Below are 14251 nucleotides of genomic sequence, written 5' to 3'. Positions count from 1 at the left end.
ATATAAATGCTGCAAAATAATTTTGTATGAATGATTTTCGAAAATGTCATGATCTACTTTTAGGCGCAAACGTGTTGTTAATGGATTTTTAAAAGCTTCTTTATATATGTAAATGTTGAAAAATAATTTTGTGTGAGTTGTTTTCGAAAATTTCAGGATCTACTTTTAGGCGCAAACGTGTTTTTATGAATTTTTAAAAGTTTTTTTTTGGATAAATGCTCCAAAATAATTTTTTAGGAATGATTTTCGAAAATGTTATGATCTACTTTTAGGCGCAAACGTGTATTCAGAGGATTTTTAAAAGCTTCTTTATATAAATGCTGCAAAATAATTTTGTATGAATGATTTTCGAAAATGTCATGATCTACTTTTAGGCGCAAACGAGTTGTTAATGGATTTTTAAAAGTATTGTGTTGAAACTGTTTACTAAAATTTAGCTATTAAGCTTTATAAGAGTAACTGTAAATCATTTTCGCTTTAATGCTTTTCGCTATTAGCTCTTACTTTATAATATAGTATTTCAAAATTTTTCTGCTTTCAATTACGAAAAGGTTGTTGTTTTGAGCTGAAATTTGTTTTGCATAATCTTGTAACTATATATATATACATATATATGTATGTATTGTATTTTTTATTTGCATTATTATATTTAGAATTTGTTCTAATATGCTTCTTGGTTACTTAAATCGCAAAATTTTCAACATTCGGATTTAGATAATGTACTTTATATTTTGGTTTTCCCCTACACCTTTGTTAGTCAATCCGCGTATTTATTAAAGTTTGCCGTTTTGTTCTTAGCTTGCGTTTAAGTTTTCGCTTTTCGCAGTATATTTCTAATAAAATCTTATCGAAAAGACTATTAAAAGTACAATGTTGAAAGCGCAAAAATGCAAAATATCGAAATTTTTTCAAAAAATATTTGCTGAAAATTACTTAAGAATTTCGAAATGTCCAATTTACTTGCACAAAAAATTTAAAAATATAAAAAAAAATTAAAATTTATTTTTGGAAAATTTTTTAAAAAATTCTATTTTTGAAATAAGAAAAATTTTTAAAAAATTCAATTTTTGAAAAAATTTTAAAGAATTTAATTATTGAAAAATTTAATGGCGAAATGAAAAACCACACAGATATTAGAATTTTTTTTTCAAAAAATGCTTTGTATATGTTACGATATTTTAATAGTTAAAAAAGAAAATAATTCTTAACAATTTCATTTTTATTAATTTACTTCGTACCGTTATTATTCGTTTTATTACATGCCCAAATTTAAATAATTTTGCTCCTCAACTTAATGCCGCTCGTTGAAAGCGCCTGTCAGCGCTTTATAGATGCCATATATTAACGGTAATAATAGCAGAGGTTTAGAGATCTGCAAGTTGTTGGAGCCATTGCAACCATCGGTGTTGCAGCAATAGGTTTGTGTCTCCCAGATTTCTGAAAATAAGAAAATGCACATTTTGTGTTTATTAATGGGTTTTAGAGAGATTTAGTAGCTTTTTTTTTCAGAATTTAGTAAGGAACACAACCATAAAGCTGATGCTAGTTATTATAGTTATATAGCTTATATTAAAAAAAATAATTAAAGACAGTTTTAGTTTACTTACCCTTCTCAACGCACTCAGTAGCGCAATCTCGCACTGTCGACAATTCGCTTACATATTTCTGAAAATAAAAGAGTGAAAACAACAATTTAGATTTTTTATGGAAAGGCATTTGTAAGAAAATAGTAATGAAGCCGTTAAGAGACTCTTACAGACAAACTCTATTGTAGAATGCATGTTGTTCCGATTTCGACGTTACACGCTAATTTGAAAAGACGTTTCAGAGTGCTTGGAAGTACAAAGCCAAACTTTAAACGCGTTTCTCTCAAAATGGTGTTGTCAAAGTCGGTGACTAACATTACTCGAAAAAGGCTAAGCCGCTTAGACTCAAATTTTAACACGAGCTTCGTATATATATTATTTAGTAATTAAACGAAATTTTTTTCTCGCCGATAAATCTTTTTTATAAACAATTTCAGGCCGAAATTTTGGTCAAAAATCGATTTTTTTTAGGAACCGAATTATGTCAAAAGTTTTTTTCGCTTTTTTTCGGTCTTTTAACCATGTATAAACCCTTAAAGATAATAAATAAATGCCTTCTCAAACACAACTTGAGAACTTCATTCAAGGAAATTAACTAGACTAATGAGGGACATGGTATAAATGATAGCCAAAAATCATAAACGAAAGTAATCGAAAATTTCGGATTAAGCTATTATTTGCCACTTAGAGCATATTCTGCTTTTTCGGTTTCGGTTAAAAAAATAAATCTACTCGAGCACGAAGTGTAACTGTAGAGCCTTATGTTTACCTAGAATTGCGTGGGAAGTAACTAGCTATCAACATATGTATGTAAATAAGTGAAGTCTAAACAAACGACAAAGGCAAACACACGGCTACGCGATAACTTGAACAACTCAACAATCTCTAATATCTACTAAATTTACCGGGTTAATGATATTTAAATAACTTTATTTTGCTAAGTTTTAATGATCTTGATGGATACTTTGGATATGAAAAGCGTTCTTGCTCGTCTTGTCCCGATAAAACTGATTTTTTTTTTTGAAAAATAGTCCGTAAACAGGTCTCTTTGGACATGTTTGATCGTGCGAATTCCCATACCACATTCATGGAGAGCATTATAACTGCCGGTGAGTCAAGAGTTTACAGGTTTGACATGCAAACAAGTCAACAGTCATCGGAATGGAGAAAAAAAGAGACGAAACCAAGAAAAAAGACGACAAAGTCGCTCAAAAATCAAGGTGATGCTCATTGTTTATTTCAATATTCGTTGTTTGGTACATTATGAATTTCTTCCCGAAGGACAAATGGTCAATAAGGAGTTCCATTTGGACTCCGATTGAACAAAATCGCTGAAAGAGCTGAAGACCATTTCAAAAAGTGCTTAAGAAAAGCGTATTACATCTGGTGGGAATAACTTTTAAGGCGACAAAATAAATATTTATGATTAATTAAATAATTTTCGTGTTATTTACACTTTTCGCGTACTTTTTTGTATAACAAAATAACTGATTAATATTGTTGAAAGTTGTAAAAATATATTTTTTTTACCTATTTTAGAAAATATTAATATCCTAAATAAATGCAGTAATGTTCAAGAACAACTGCGTTGAAATTTTTTAACACTCTGGTCAACCCAACTGACACAGCGTCAACAACCGTAATACCATAAAAAAAAGTTGAAGTTTGACAACATTTCAACAGACAGTTTTTTGACAGGTTGAGTTGTTTTAGATAAAACCGAATTTAAAACCTTCAACCAAAATGCAATTGGGTTGCAAACCATAATTATTAAAGTAAAAAGAGTTAATTATTTTAAAATTAGTAGTATTATATTATAGTCTTTAAATTGGAAAAGACAAACAAAACTGTTTATTTTTAAGAGTTTTTGCCACTTCATTTTCAAATGATGCCAAACCTGTCTGACTTTCTTGACACATTGCAGAGCAGGTGAAAGTTTTGTTAAGTTTCAATTAAAGCAACTGCGCCGTCCACCAGTTTCGGTCACAGGAAGTGTTAGCAACAGTCGTATTGCCGTAAGTAAATTCGGAAAAATATATATTAATTCTTTGAAAAAACTGTACTGTTATGAGCAATTTTTCTGCCAATAACTTGTACTTCGTTGCATTAATTTGTTGCGTCTACTTATGGCTTTACATGGGTTTCGAAATTTCTAGAAAATTTTCCAAAACATATGTATATAACAATGTAGGAGATAGAACCCTTGTGAGAGCGGCCGTGCGGCTAATTCAATCTTTGATCAGGTCTTTCTCAAAATATCGTTTTCAAAGTCATTGATCACAATTTCTTAGAAATCAGTGAAGCGTTTTTATCCAAACTTTCCATAGCTCTTCTAAATAGGATGATCTCATGATTGATTGAAGATTTTTTTTTTCATTACAAATATTTGAGGTAGAAACTAGATCCAAAAACGTACCGTTTTACATTACCAAAGTTTTTTTTTTACTAACCTTCTAAGCCATAAAATTTGATTTTTTGATTTTAGTTGAATTATTCATCTAGCAATTTTTTTCGGCCAACGAATCGCACGTAACACCTTGTATCCATCAAACTACCGTGATTTAATGATGTTTCTAATTTTTTGCAATGTTCAAAAATGGCTGTGTGTGTAAAATTTTAATTAATCAATATTAAGACAAATGGACGAAGATTGAGTTGCGACTTTAGATCTTTTATGCCCCTCCAAAATCACATAGATTTACCTCGCCGCAGCATATGGATTAAGTCGAATATAAAGCTAGGTGCTAATGAGGCGATGTGATCCCTGTTTGGAAATATGCATCCCAGGGGCAATAGATATTAAATTTATCCACAAGTTTTAGTAACTTGTTTCAACTGATCATGTGTTCATCGATTGAAGCCAATGCACTAGTAATGCGGCCAAAATAAAAATTAATTTTAACATTTCGCTTAGCAACGCGAAATGTCGCGACCGTCTTTTCTGTCTCTTCAAAAGAACTAGTGTGGTTTCTGATCACAAATACAGACATACATATACAAATATGTGATATTTTCTGTGCAAATCAACGAAATACTCTCAAACAACGCAAAGCAACGTACCAGGCAACAACAAAGACTAGCTGATAATTTAAAAAAATAACAATACTTCTTCGGTTGTTTATAATTGTTATCAGAAGGCGCAGCGACGATAACAGTCATATTGGTAAATCGTATCGCATTAGAAAGGAGCACCTGTGGTTATACAGTTTTTGAAAATGTGGGCTTGACCCCGTCTCCTAATAGGTTTAATGTATATATCTCCCAAACCATTCAAGGTATAGTACCCAAATTCGCACAATACGAACCTTTTCGACAACTCTTTCGGCAGTCTGAAAAGTGTGTGAAATCGGTTGATATCCCAGTTCACTCCAAATAAAAGGGTTATGTTAAAAAATGCTAAAAGTATGATAAATCAATAACTAAACCGATCAGAGATATACAATTTTATATACAGGGTGGTACAAGAAGGTATTCTACAAGGCGGAGTCAAAAATTAACGATGCACCTAGCACTGGACACCTTTTGGTAAAATCACATAACACAACTTTAAGTATTGTCGAATGCTTTCACTTTCTAGTAAACAAATCTAGCAACAATTTATGCAACGAGGTACAACTTTGCACAAATAGTGCCTTTAAGGTACGCCATCTCAAGTATAAAAATCAGACCAAAAACATTGAAGCCCCCCCAGTTCTATTACAAATTATCGAGCTTTATAATTGAAATTCGGAAAACTTGAAAGAATATAAAATGCTGGGTTCCACCCGAATGAAGCACTTCTTTACTTATTCTTTATTGTCTTCTGATATCGAACTGCTTCTTAACAAACCACTAAATAACCGTTTACGCTGTTATAAATACAAAAACATTATTTAACGGTTGACACGAGGAACGCCCAAATATGACGAATGCTATAAATTACAAACGATTAAAGAATTAGTCGGTAGATACTACAGCCCAAACCATAAACAATTTCTTATCAATATGAGGCATTAAATATTTTGTCTGTCATATCAAACAAAGCCATAAATAATTTTTATCAATGCTACGATAGCTAGCAATGGACTCACATAAACTTCCATTGCCTGACATATAATTGCTCACAAATTTGGAAATAAATGCTGCACAATCAATTTTGATATGCGATCGATGGACTAAAAACATCATATGGCTTCACAAATATATAAAAATATATAAAAATATATAAAGGGTGATCCAATGGAGGTAATGTTTTCAATATTTTACATTATGACAGTATTAATTTTAATTTTAATTATGACAATATTATTTTTGTTCAGTATTATAACGCATTTCATCATGGAAAAACTTACGCCGGAGCAACGTTTACAAAGCGATTCAACTTTATTACAAAACTTCACATTCTGCAAAGAATGTGTTTCACGTGCTTCGCTCAACCTTTGGTCAACATAATCGGCCTACTGAGCCTTATATTTACAACACTATCATCCAATCTTGAGACCCAGCATTCATAACTGGATAATGTTCGACCGAATAGACCACGTCCAGCACGCATTGAAGAAAATATAGCAGCTGTAGCTGAGAGTGTACACGAAGACCCTGGAGTGTCGATTCGGTGGCGTTCGCAGCAACTCGGATTGACGTATGGAGCGACTTGGCACATTTCACATAAAGATCCTATATTGAAAGCGTATAAAATATGGCTTGTACAAAAATTGAAGCTGCTCGACCTAAACAAGCGACATTCCTTCGCTCTATTGGCTCTTGAAAAGTTCTTAGAAAATCCGACGTTTTCGAGCCAAATTTTGTTCAGCAATGAGGTCATATTCTGGCTCAATGGGTATGTAAACAAGCGAAATTGCCGCATTTGCGATGAAGAAAAACCTGTTTAGATTCAAGGGCTGCCATTTCATCAAAAACACAAAAAAAACATACACTACCGTCAATGGCGACCCTTATCGTGCCATGACATACTATTTGATGGCTTCAATTGAATCCCGTGATCTCGACGACATTTGGTTTCAACAAACCGGCATCATTTCCTAAACAACGCATCAACTTATCAATGGATTTATTGATAGAACAGTTCGGCAAGCAGAGAATTTCACCTATTGGGCCGGTCGATTGGACACCAAGATCGTTAGACTTTTTCCTGTGGTGATAAGTCTAAAGTATATGCGGCCAATCCGGCGTCGATTCAGGCATTGGAACAAAACATCACACTTGTCATTCGTCAGTTACTAGTCGAAATGCTCGAACGAGTCATCGAAAATTGGACTCAAAGGACGAGCATCTGTGACGTAGCCGCACCGATGGGTGGCGATGAAAGAGATAGTCTCCAAAAAATAAATGTCAAAGAATGTTTTTAGATAATGAATATTGTATTTTTTCTTTAAGCAAATAGGGAACCTCTAAATGGATCACCCTTTCTTATATGTATATGTTTCTGTATGCGAGTATTATGTTTAACTCGAGCGTAGAAATAAAAAATTTTAGACTTTCAATAACTTCGAAGCCGCTGGGGATGATATTTAGAAACACCAATCATATTTCTAAAAAGAAAAGGCTTCGCCAAATCAAGAATCGGGCGAAAGTGACAGTACTCTTCAAATACCGGTTAAAATCCAAAAAAATATTCTTCGCAAAAAGTAACCTTAAACAAATTCGAGCATCGCCTTAAATGGCTAATCTAATCATTAGCAATAAACGGCCAAACGCGAAACACCAATATCTCAAGTATTTTTACTACAATAAATCTTACTATTTATGTATCTACAGCTATGTATACTTATATTGGACAAAGTTCACTACACCGTTGAAATTGTGACCAGCTCGCTTCAGTTGATTTTTGACTCAAGACATAGCACATCATGTCGTACGCACGACGCACACTTTTCTTAGCCACACTCGCTTTTGTACTGTACGCCGCATTGGCGCTGCCGCCATGCGCACGCGATGACGAGGATTGCCGCGAGAGCCGCATGCATCCCGATCTGCCTGATCTACCGCAGGGCAGAATATTACCACGCAAAATCGATGGCGATGACACGAACGATTATTGGCGCAATCAGGGCAAAGAATTCATCCAGACAAAAATGGCACAGAAGTTGAACACGCAGAAGGCTAAAAATGTGATTTTGTTTTTGGGCGATGGCATGGGCCTAACCACGCACTCGGCTGCGCGCAATCTCATCGGCGGTGAGGAGCAATACCTATCCTTCGAGAAATTCCCCTACACTGGTCTGTCGAAAACGTATGCCGTCGATGTTATTGTGCCCGATTCGGCTAATACCGCGACTGCGTACTTGTGCGGCGTCAAGACCGTGGAAGGCACAATCGGTGTAAGCGCACAGGTGGAACGCGATGATTGTGCGGCTACACTGAATACCACCAATCACGTTTACTCGATCGCCAAGTGGGCCATGGATGCTGGCAAGTCGGCCGGTGTGGTGACCACGACAAGAATTACGCATGCCTCGCCTGCGGGTGTCTATGCGCATATAGCCGATCGCGATTGGGAGGATGATACTGAGGTTAACGCATGGTGTGGCGCTGACAGCGGAGTGCAGGACATCGCTTATCAACTAATAAACGGCGAGGTGGGCAGCAAGTTGTCGTTCATGATGGGCGGTGGCAAGAGACATTTCATCGACAGTAAACTATATGCGAATGGTACTCGTAGCGATGGGCTGGATTTAATCGACCAATACAAGAAACTTAGTGACCGAAATGCCTTTGTTGAGTCTAGCACTGAACTCAATAATTTGAACTTTAGCAATGTGGATCGCGTGTTGGGTATTTTCAGCGATAGTCATTTGCAGTATCACTTGGAGACCGATGAGAACTCACGCCAACCCACATTGGAGGAGATGACACGCAAAGCTATTGAGTTTTTGAGCCGCAACGAAGAGGGCTACTTTATCTTCATCGAAGGCGGTCGCATCGACACGGCGCATCATGACAATATGGCGCGCTTAGCACTGGATGAGGTAGTCGAGTTCTCTAAAGCCATCAACGCGGCACGTGAATTGACCAGCGAAGAGGACACACTGATTGTGGTCACAGCTGATCACTCGCATGCCTTCAGCTATTCCGGTTACCCAGTAAGTTAAGACGTTCATTTATTAGTTTTTGAGTTTAAGCACATAATTGTACTCATTCTTTCTTTCCCCTACAGTATCGCGGTAATGACATTTTTGGTCGCACACCAGCTACTCCCGGTGACACGAAACCTTTGATGACCTTGAGCTACGCAAATGGTCCGAGCTTTGAGAAATTCTACGATGTTACGAATAAGGAGCGTCGTGACCCGACTTCGCTTATCACCGGTGATGTTTATGATCAATTCCCCGCAACCGCTCCATTTGACTCGGAGACTCATGGTGGCGATGATGTTGCTGTATTCGCCTCCGGACCCTGGGCTCATTTGTTTACTGGCGTTTACGAGCAAAATACCATTCCACATATTATGGCCTATGCTTCGTGCTTGTCTGACGGTCTGACGGCATGCTCTACGGCTTAGGCATAGGTTTTTTCAAACCTACATTTTCTATTAAAATATCTGTATGTTAAAATAAATTATCAGTGTCATTACTTTATAGATAGATTAGTTAAGTTTTTTCTAATGAAGTGTATAAGGACATTTGCCATGGTCGTCATCAAAAGGGGTCTCTCGTCCCAGGCTGTTGTTTACTTATCATAGAGGGCGTTTTTTACGTGGCGGGTCCAAAGCCCAGCGCACATTTCTGGGGGCATGATTCGCCATATCACTTTAGCTCGCCTTCAAACGAATTTTCTATGGCTACCCAGAGAATTCTTGGTCAAAGGCCGGAAGTAGTTAACAGCTTGTGCCATATGTAAGAGAATCGCTTCTAGCTACTCCCAAGTGAATGGCGCTTAAAGAACTTTCCTAACCTGCGTGAACTTCTACACATGACGCCTTCCTCCATCTTAATCATTAATGCGTTTGCTTTTTGGCGCCAATTGGAAATTCCAAGTCCAGGTCCTTTCCCACCTGGTCTTTCGAACGGAGTGGTTGTCTTCCTCATACTTTGTTTTCTCCGGCAGTTTTTTCATTCATTCGGCCCTAAATTGGTCTAAAATGTTTACTACCGCTCCACAAAAAGTATTTATAAAGTTATTGTATTGATAAAAAAGCTACTACCTAATATTTGGCCATTCTGGTTCATAACACTACCCTAAACCCATAATTTGTCTACGATTTATGAACAACGGTATATCGGGCTCTTTAGAACTACAAAGATAGCAGTTCATAAACTTATTGTTCTGGGTTCAGTTAACGATCTAGAGAAGAAATAGTATTTAATCTCAAAAAGCCTCAAAGTTTCTAAGTTTGTCAAAGCTTTCAGTTAGCTTAAAAGCCACATAAACTTGACTAAGCTTTGACGGCTTTCCATTTTGACTGTAACTAAACTTAAGCTTTTTGGATGCTCAAATCAGTTTTTATATTACTCTTCACCAACGAAATCATAACACCCGTGTTTCTAAGTAATTTGACAAAAGCTTTTTTTAGCAATTTAATCATATCTCGTCACAGTTATTACCAAATGTTATCAAATATTATCTATATAAGGGGTAGGTTCGAGATATAGGTAATTGAAATATAAACTATTTATAAAGTTCGGGCAAAGAGATAACACTCAGTGTTCTTTGAAATGCAATTGGAGAGATTAGACAGCATTAATAAAGGAAAAAGCAAGCAAAGCGTTAACATCGGCTGCACCGAAGCTTTAATACCTTTACAAGTGCAATTGCTAAAACTAAAGGTTTAAAAGAATGTTTACCTTGATTTTCCACGATTTTTATCTCGATATTATTACGATTTCCAACGGTTACTTTGTATGGCAGTTACTTCCTACAGTGGTCCTATCGAAACAATATAACAGACGTTTTTTTAGGCGCGTAGTTTTCAACAGCTGTTACTTTTTGACAGCTGTTACTTGACTTTGTTTGGTTATTTGGTTTGCAATTTCTGACTAAACAGACTTACTTCCGAACTATGTTTGGAATTTATTACCAAAATAATGATCTCCTCGGTACACATAATCGCCCAGCGTCGATAATTCGAGTACCCATAAATCAGTTTTGCTCCGCGTTTACGCTAGTGGCTAATCCGTGTCCTCAGACGCCGTATAGAGCATACTGAAGACGTTATTGCTGTTGTGAAGTACAGTAACGAAGTAAACCCGATACAGTCCTTTCATTGCACGCCACAATTGAATCTGTGCCCATCCACTTAATGGACGGTTTAGCTAAAGGATCTCATTTTGCGGTCCCAAATCCCTCTCGCGCAAGAACTAAAGCCGCACGAGCAACAAGCTCGTTGTCGCATTTGGAGTTATAATGATCCTTAAGCCATTGTTGAGACGGTGAAACGAACAAGGCTAAATTGGCTCAGCTCGTTACTCTGACCACTTATATATATGTACATTTGTGTATATATACTTTCTGGGGCCTCCGACATTTCGTTCTGGGTATTGCAAATAATCAAATATCTGAAAACACTTAAGACCTTGAAAAAATGTTTTGGTGAACAAAGATTTTTCATAAGCATATCGAGCCATCCTCGAATGGTAAACTTTAAAAATTATACACCATTTTATTGGCCCAAATTTGAAAACGTGTGGTTGAACTTGTAAGAGCACAACTTTTTATATCGACTAATTTGATAACTTGATAACTTAATAGCAGCATGCGGAATGTTTTGGGGTTGGTTGATAAGATTCGGGTGATCATAAACTAATTATTGGTGGTAAAAACATATGTGTATGCACATAAGAAAATCACCTGAAAGTCTCGTTTATAAACGAGGCCGCTTACGTCTCCCCAACACAAACCGGACATGTCTCGATGGCAGACCAATAAAGCAGCATCGGTCTCTCACGTGTCCGCCTTATCTTTAGCTTTTGGACATACGAAGTACACAACAGCTTTGCAAAAAAAAAATTATATCATTAAGTATTTAAGTAGTTTCAAGACGAACCTTTGAACAGTCCATCATTTACTCACAAATCGTAAGCTATGTCGCGACTAATACTCGGCGGAGTTGTATGCTGTCTAGTGCTGCGGACTGCATATGCAATTCCAGCTTGCGCACAGGACGATGAGGATTGTCGGGAGAGTCGCATGCATCCGGATTTGCTCAGCGAACGCGGCAGACTCACATCTCAAAGTAGGATTGCAGGGGAAGAAACAACAGAGTATTGGTTGGACCAAGGCAAGCAGTTCGTGAAGGAGAAGCTACACACGCCAGCCAACCAAAATATCGCCAAAAATGTTATTATGTTCCTGGGCGATGGCATGGGCATCACCACACACTCTGCTGCGCGCACTCTACTGGGCGGTGAAGAGAAGTCGCTCTACTTTGAAACATTCCCGCACACTGGACTGTCACGCACCTTTAATGTAGACAAAATTGTGCCCGACTCTGCGTCCACGGCCACCGCATACCTGTGCGGCGTCAAAGCAATCGGTGGCACCATCGGCGTTAGTGGACATGTAGACCGTACCGATTGTGTCGGGTCGGCAAATATTACATACCATGTGAACTCGATTGCCAAGTGGGCGGTGGATGCTGGCAAATCGGCAGGTGTGGTGACCACCACCAGGATAACACACGCCTCACCGGCTGGCGTCTATGCGCATGTTGCCGAGCGCGATTGGGAGAATGACAGTGAGGTGAAAGGTGATTGTGGCACTGACACCGTAGTGCAGGACATCGCATACCAGCTGATACATGGCGAGGTGGGAAGCAAACTATCCGTTATATTGGGTGGTGGCAAACGGGAGTTCATAGACTCGGAATTGTATGCGGCCGGTAAACGCAGCGATGGCCGTAATTTGATTGAGGAGTATAAGCAGCAAAGCAGTCGAAATGCTTATGTCGAGACGCTTGATGAATTGAATAGCGTGAATGTGACTGAAGTGGATCGCCTTTTAGGGCTCTTCCAAGACAACCATTTGCTTTATCATTTGGAGACGAATGAGCAAAGCAATCAACCCACATTGGCGGAGCTGACCCGTAAATCTATAGAGTTTCTAAGTCGCAACGATGAAGGCTACTTCATTTTCATTGAGGGTGGACGCATCGATCATGGTCATCATGACACTTATGCTCGCCTGGCTTTGGATGAGACGCTGGAGTTTGCCAAGGCCATACAACTGGCGCGTGAGTTGACCAACGAAACGGACACTTTGATTGTGGTCACCGCCGATCACTCGCACGCCATGTCTTATTCGGGTTATGCGGTAACTTTTGCTACTTATAATCATTTAATTTTTGGTGTATTAATTATTATATTGAAATTTTAGGATCGAGGCAATGATATTTTTGGCAGCACATCTTATACGGGCAAAGATGGTCAGCCATTCATGACCTTGAGTTATGCAAACGGTCCAAGTTATGAAAAATTTGTTGATGTCCAGCAGCACGCACGCCGCGATCCTACCACTCTGATAACAGGTGCAATATACGACTCATTTCCCTCCACAATTCCATTGGATTCCGAGACACACGGCGGTGACGATGTCGCTGTGTTCGCTTCGGGTCCTTGGGCTCATCTGTTCTCTGGTGTTTATAATCAAAACACCATTCCCCATATGATGGCTTATGCATCATGTGTGGGTAGTGGCTTAAAGGCGTGTTCTACGACGAACTGATTCATATTACGTCCTTTGTGAAATATTATTGTGTGCATGTGTTTGTATTATTTTTTTGTATACATATTTATATGTTTTTGTTTTTATAATTAAAAGAGAAGTATGGACAACTTTTTACATTTTAGCTAAGGTGAGCAACTTCAGTCATTGTTCTTGTAATTCCGAGTACAAAGATATTGGAATACACTCAATATTTTGGCTATTATTTCAGAAATGGACTTTGGTAAGAAACTCCAGAGGGAGCTAAGAACTGCCCTCGTGAGTTTAGTATAGCCTTTCGAACAACCGAAAGCTGACGAGATAGACTTTTGATAAGCGTTTCAGGGATGGACTTTAGTAAAAAATTATAGAGGAAGCTGAGCACTCCCCCAATGAATTTAGTGTGGCCTATCGTATACTTCAAACGAGCTTTATGACACGTTGAATCGGACTAAATTTTTCAGACTCATGACCGCAATAAGCACCTTATACATATAGGTTCACGTGATCAGATCAATTCAGTTGGTAAACGTCTTTATTATGATAAATGCGACAAAGTAGTCTTCTGTGAAAATTATGTCCTTCTCCAAGTAATTTTGATAGATCACACCTTCCGGATCTCAGAAATCCGTGATCATTCCATTTCCAGCCGATGAAAAAGTTTTCGTCTTCTTCAGGGTAGGTTATGCAAGTGAAGTCCACGGTTACGGCTATTCCTTAGTTTCTGATGTGTACCATTGGTTCCATCATTCGTCAACGGTCATGAAACGGCGCAGAAACTCCATCTAAATAAAACTTCCAAACTAAGAATTCGATTTGACTCAAATCTACGGGCGTCATCCAGCTGTAGCCCTAAGTAAATGGATTTCTTACCAAAATAATTTTTTTCTGCGTCCAATATATTGTCGATGTTCTCGCCCAGCAGAGCTGGTAATTCAAGCAACCACGGTTCGATTTCGCACCACGTTTACTCTGGTGGATAATGCGCATCCTCAGAGACGCCGTACAAACATACCAAAGACATTTTT

At 37.8% G+C, this 14251-nt stretch overlaps 2 protein-coding genes across 2 annotated transcripts; both read left to right on the top strand.

Moving 5' to 3' along the window:
* The first annotated feature begins 7395 nt into the window (after positions 1-7395).
* Positions 7396-9143, top strand: LOC120766666 (alkaline phosphatase, tissue-nonspecific isozyme-like). The gene is made up of 2 exons (XM_040092299.1): positions 7396-8668; positions 8743-9143. Exons 1-2 carry the CDS (start codon positions 7436-7438, stop codon positions 9085-9087), a joined length of 1578 nt encoding a protein of 525 aa, XP_039948233.1. The 5' UTR covers positions 7396-7435; the 3' UTR covers positions 9088-9143.
* Positions 9144-11606: 2463 nt separating this feature from the next.
* On the top strand, positions 11607-13244 carry LOC120771541 (membrane-bound alkaline phosphatase-like). The gene is made up of 2 exons (XM_040099634.1): positions 11607-12833; positions 12897-13244. The coding sequence occupies exons 1-2, from the start codon at positions 11607-11609 to the stop codon at positions 13242-13244; spliced, it is 1575 nt and encodes a 524-aa protein (XP_039955568.1).
* Positions 13245-14251: the final 1007 nt, after the last annotated feature.

The sequence above is a fragment of the Bactrocera tryoni genome, chromosome 1, assembly GCF_016617805.1.
Source record: "Bactrocera tryoni isolate S06 chromosome 1, CSIRO_BtryS06_freeze2, whole genome shotgun sequence".
Lineage (NCBI taxonomy): Eukaryota > Metazoa > Arthropoda > Insecta > Diptera > Tephritidae > Bactrocera > Bactrocera tryoni.
The sequence above is the reverse complement of the archived record's forward strand: the minus strand, read 5'-3'. Positions and strand labels throughout refer to the sequence as shown.

What these genes read in the sequence shown, in the direction of transcription:
- LOC120766666 (XM_040092299.1), top strand. Translation starts at nt 7,436, where the DNA reads ATGTCGTACGCACGACGCACACTTTTCTTAGCCACACTCGCTTTTGTA. An exon ending in TCAGCTATTCCGGTTACCCA is followed by an intron (nt 8,669 to 8,742) that starts GTAAGTTAAGAC and finishes TTTCCCCTACAG; the next exon opens with TATCGCGGTAATGACATTTT.
- LOC120771541 (XM_040099634.1), top strand. Translation starts at nt 11,607, where the DNA reads ATGTCGCGACTAATACTCGGCGGAGTTGTATGCTGTCTAGTGCTGCGG. An exon ending in TGTCTTATTCGGGTTATGCG is followed by an intron (nt 12,834 to 12,896) that starts GTAACTTTTGCT and finishes TTGAAATTTTAG; the next exon opens with GATCGAGGCAATGATATTTT.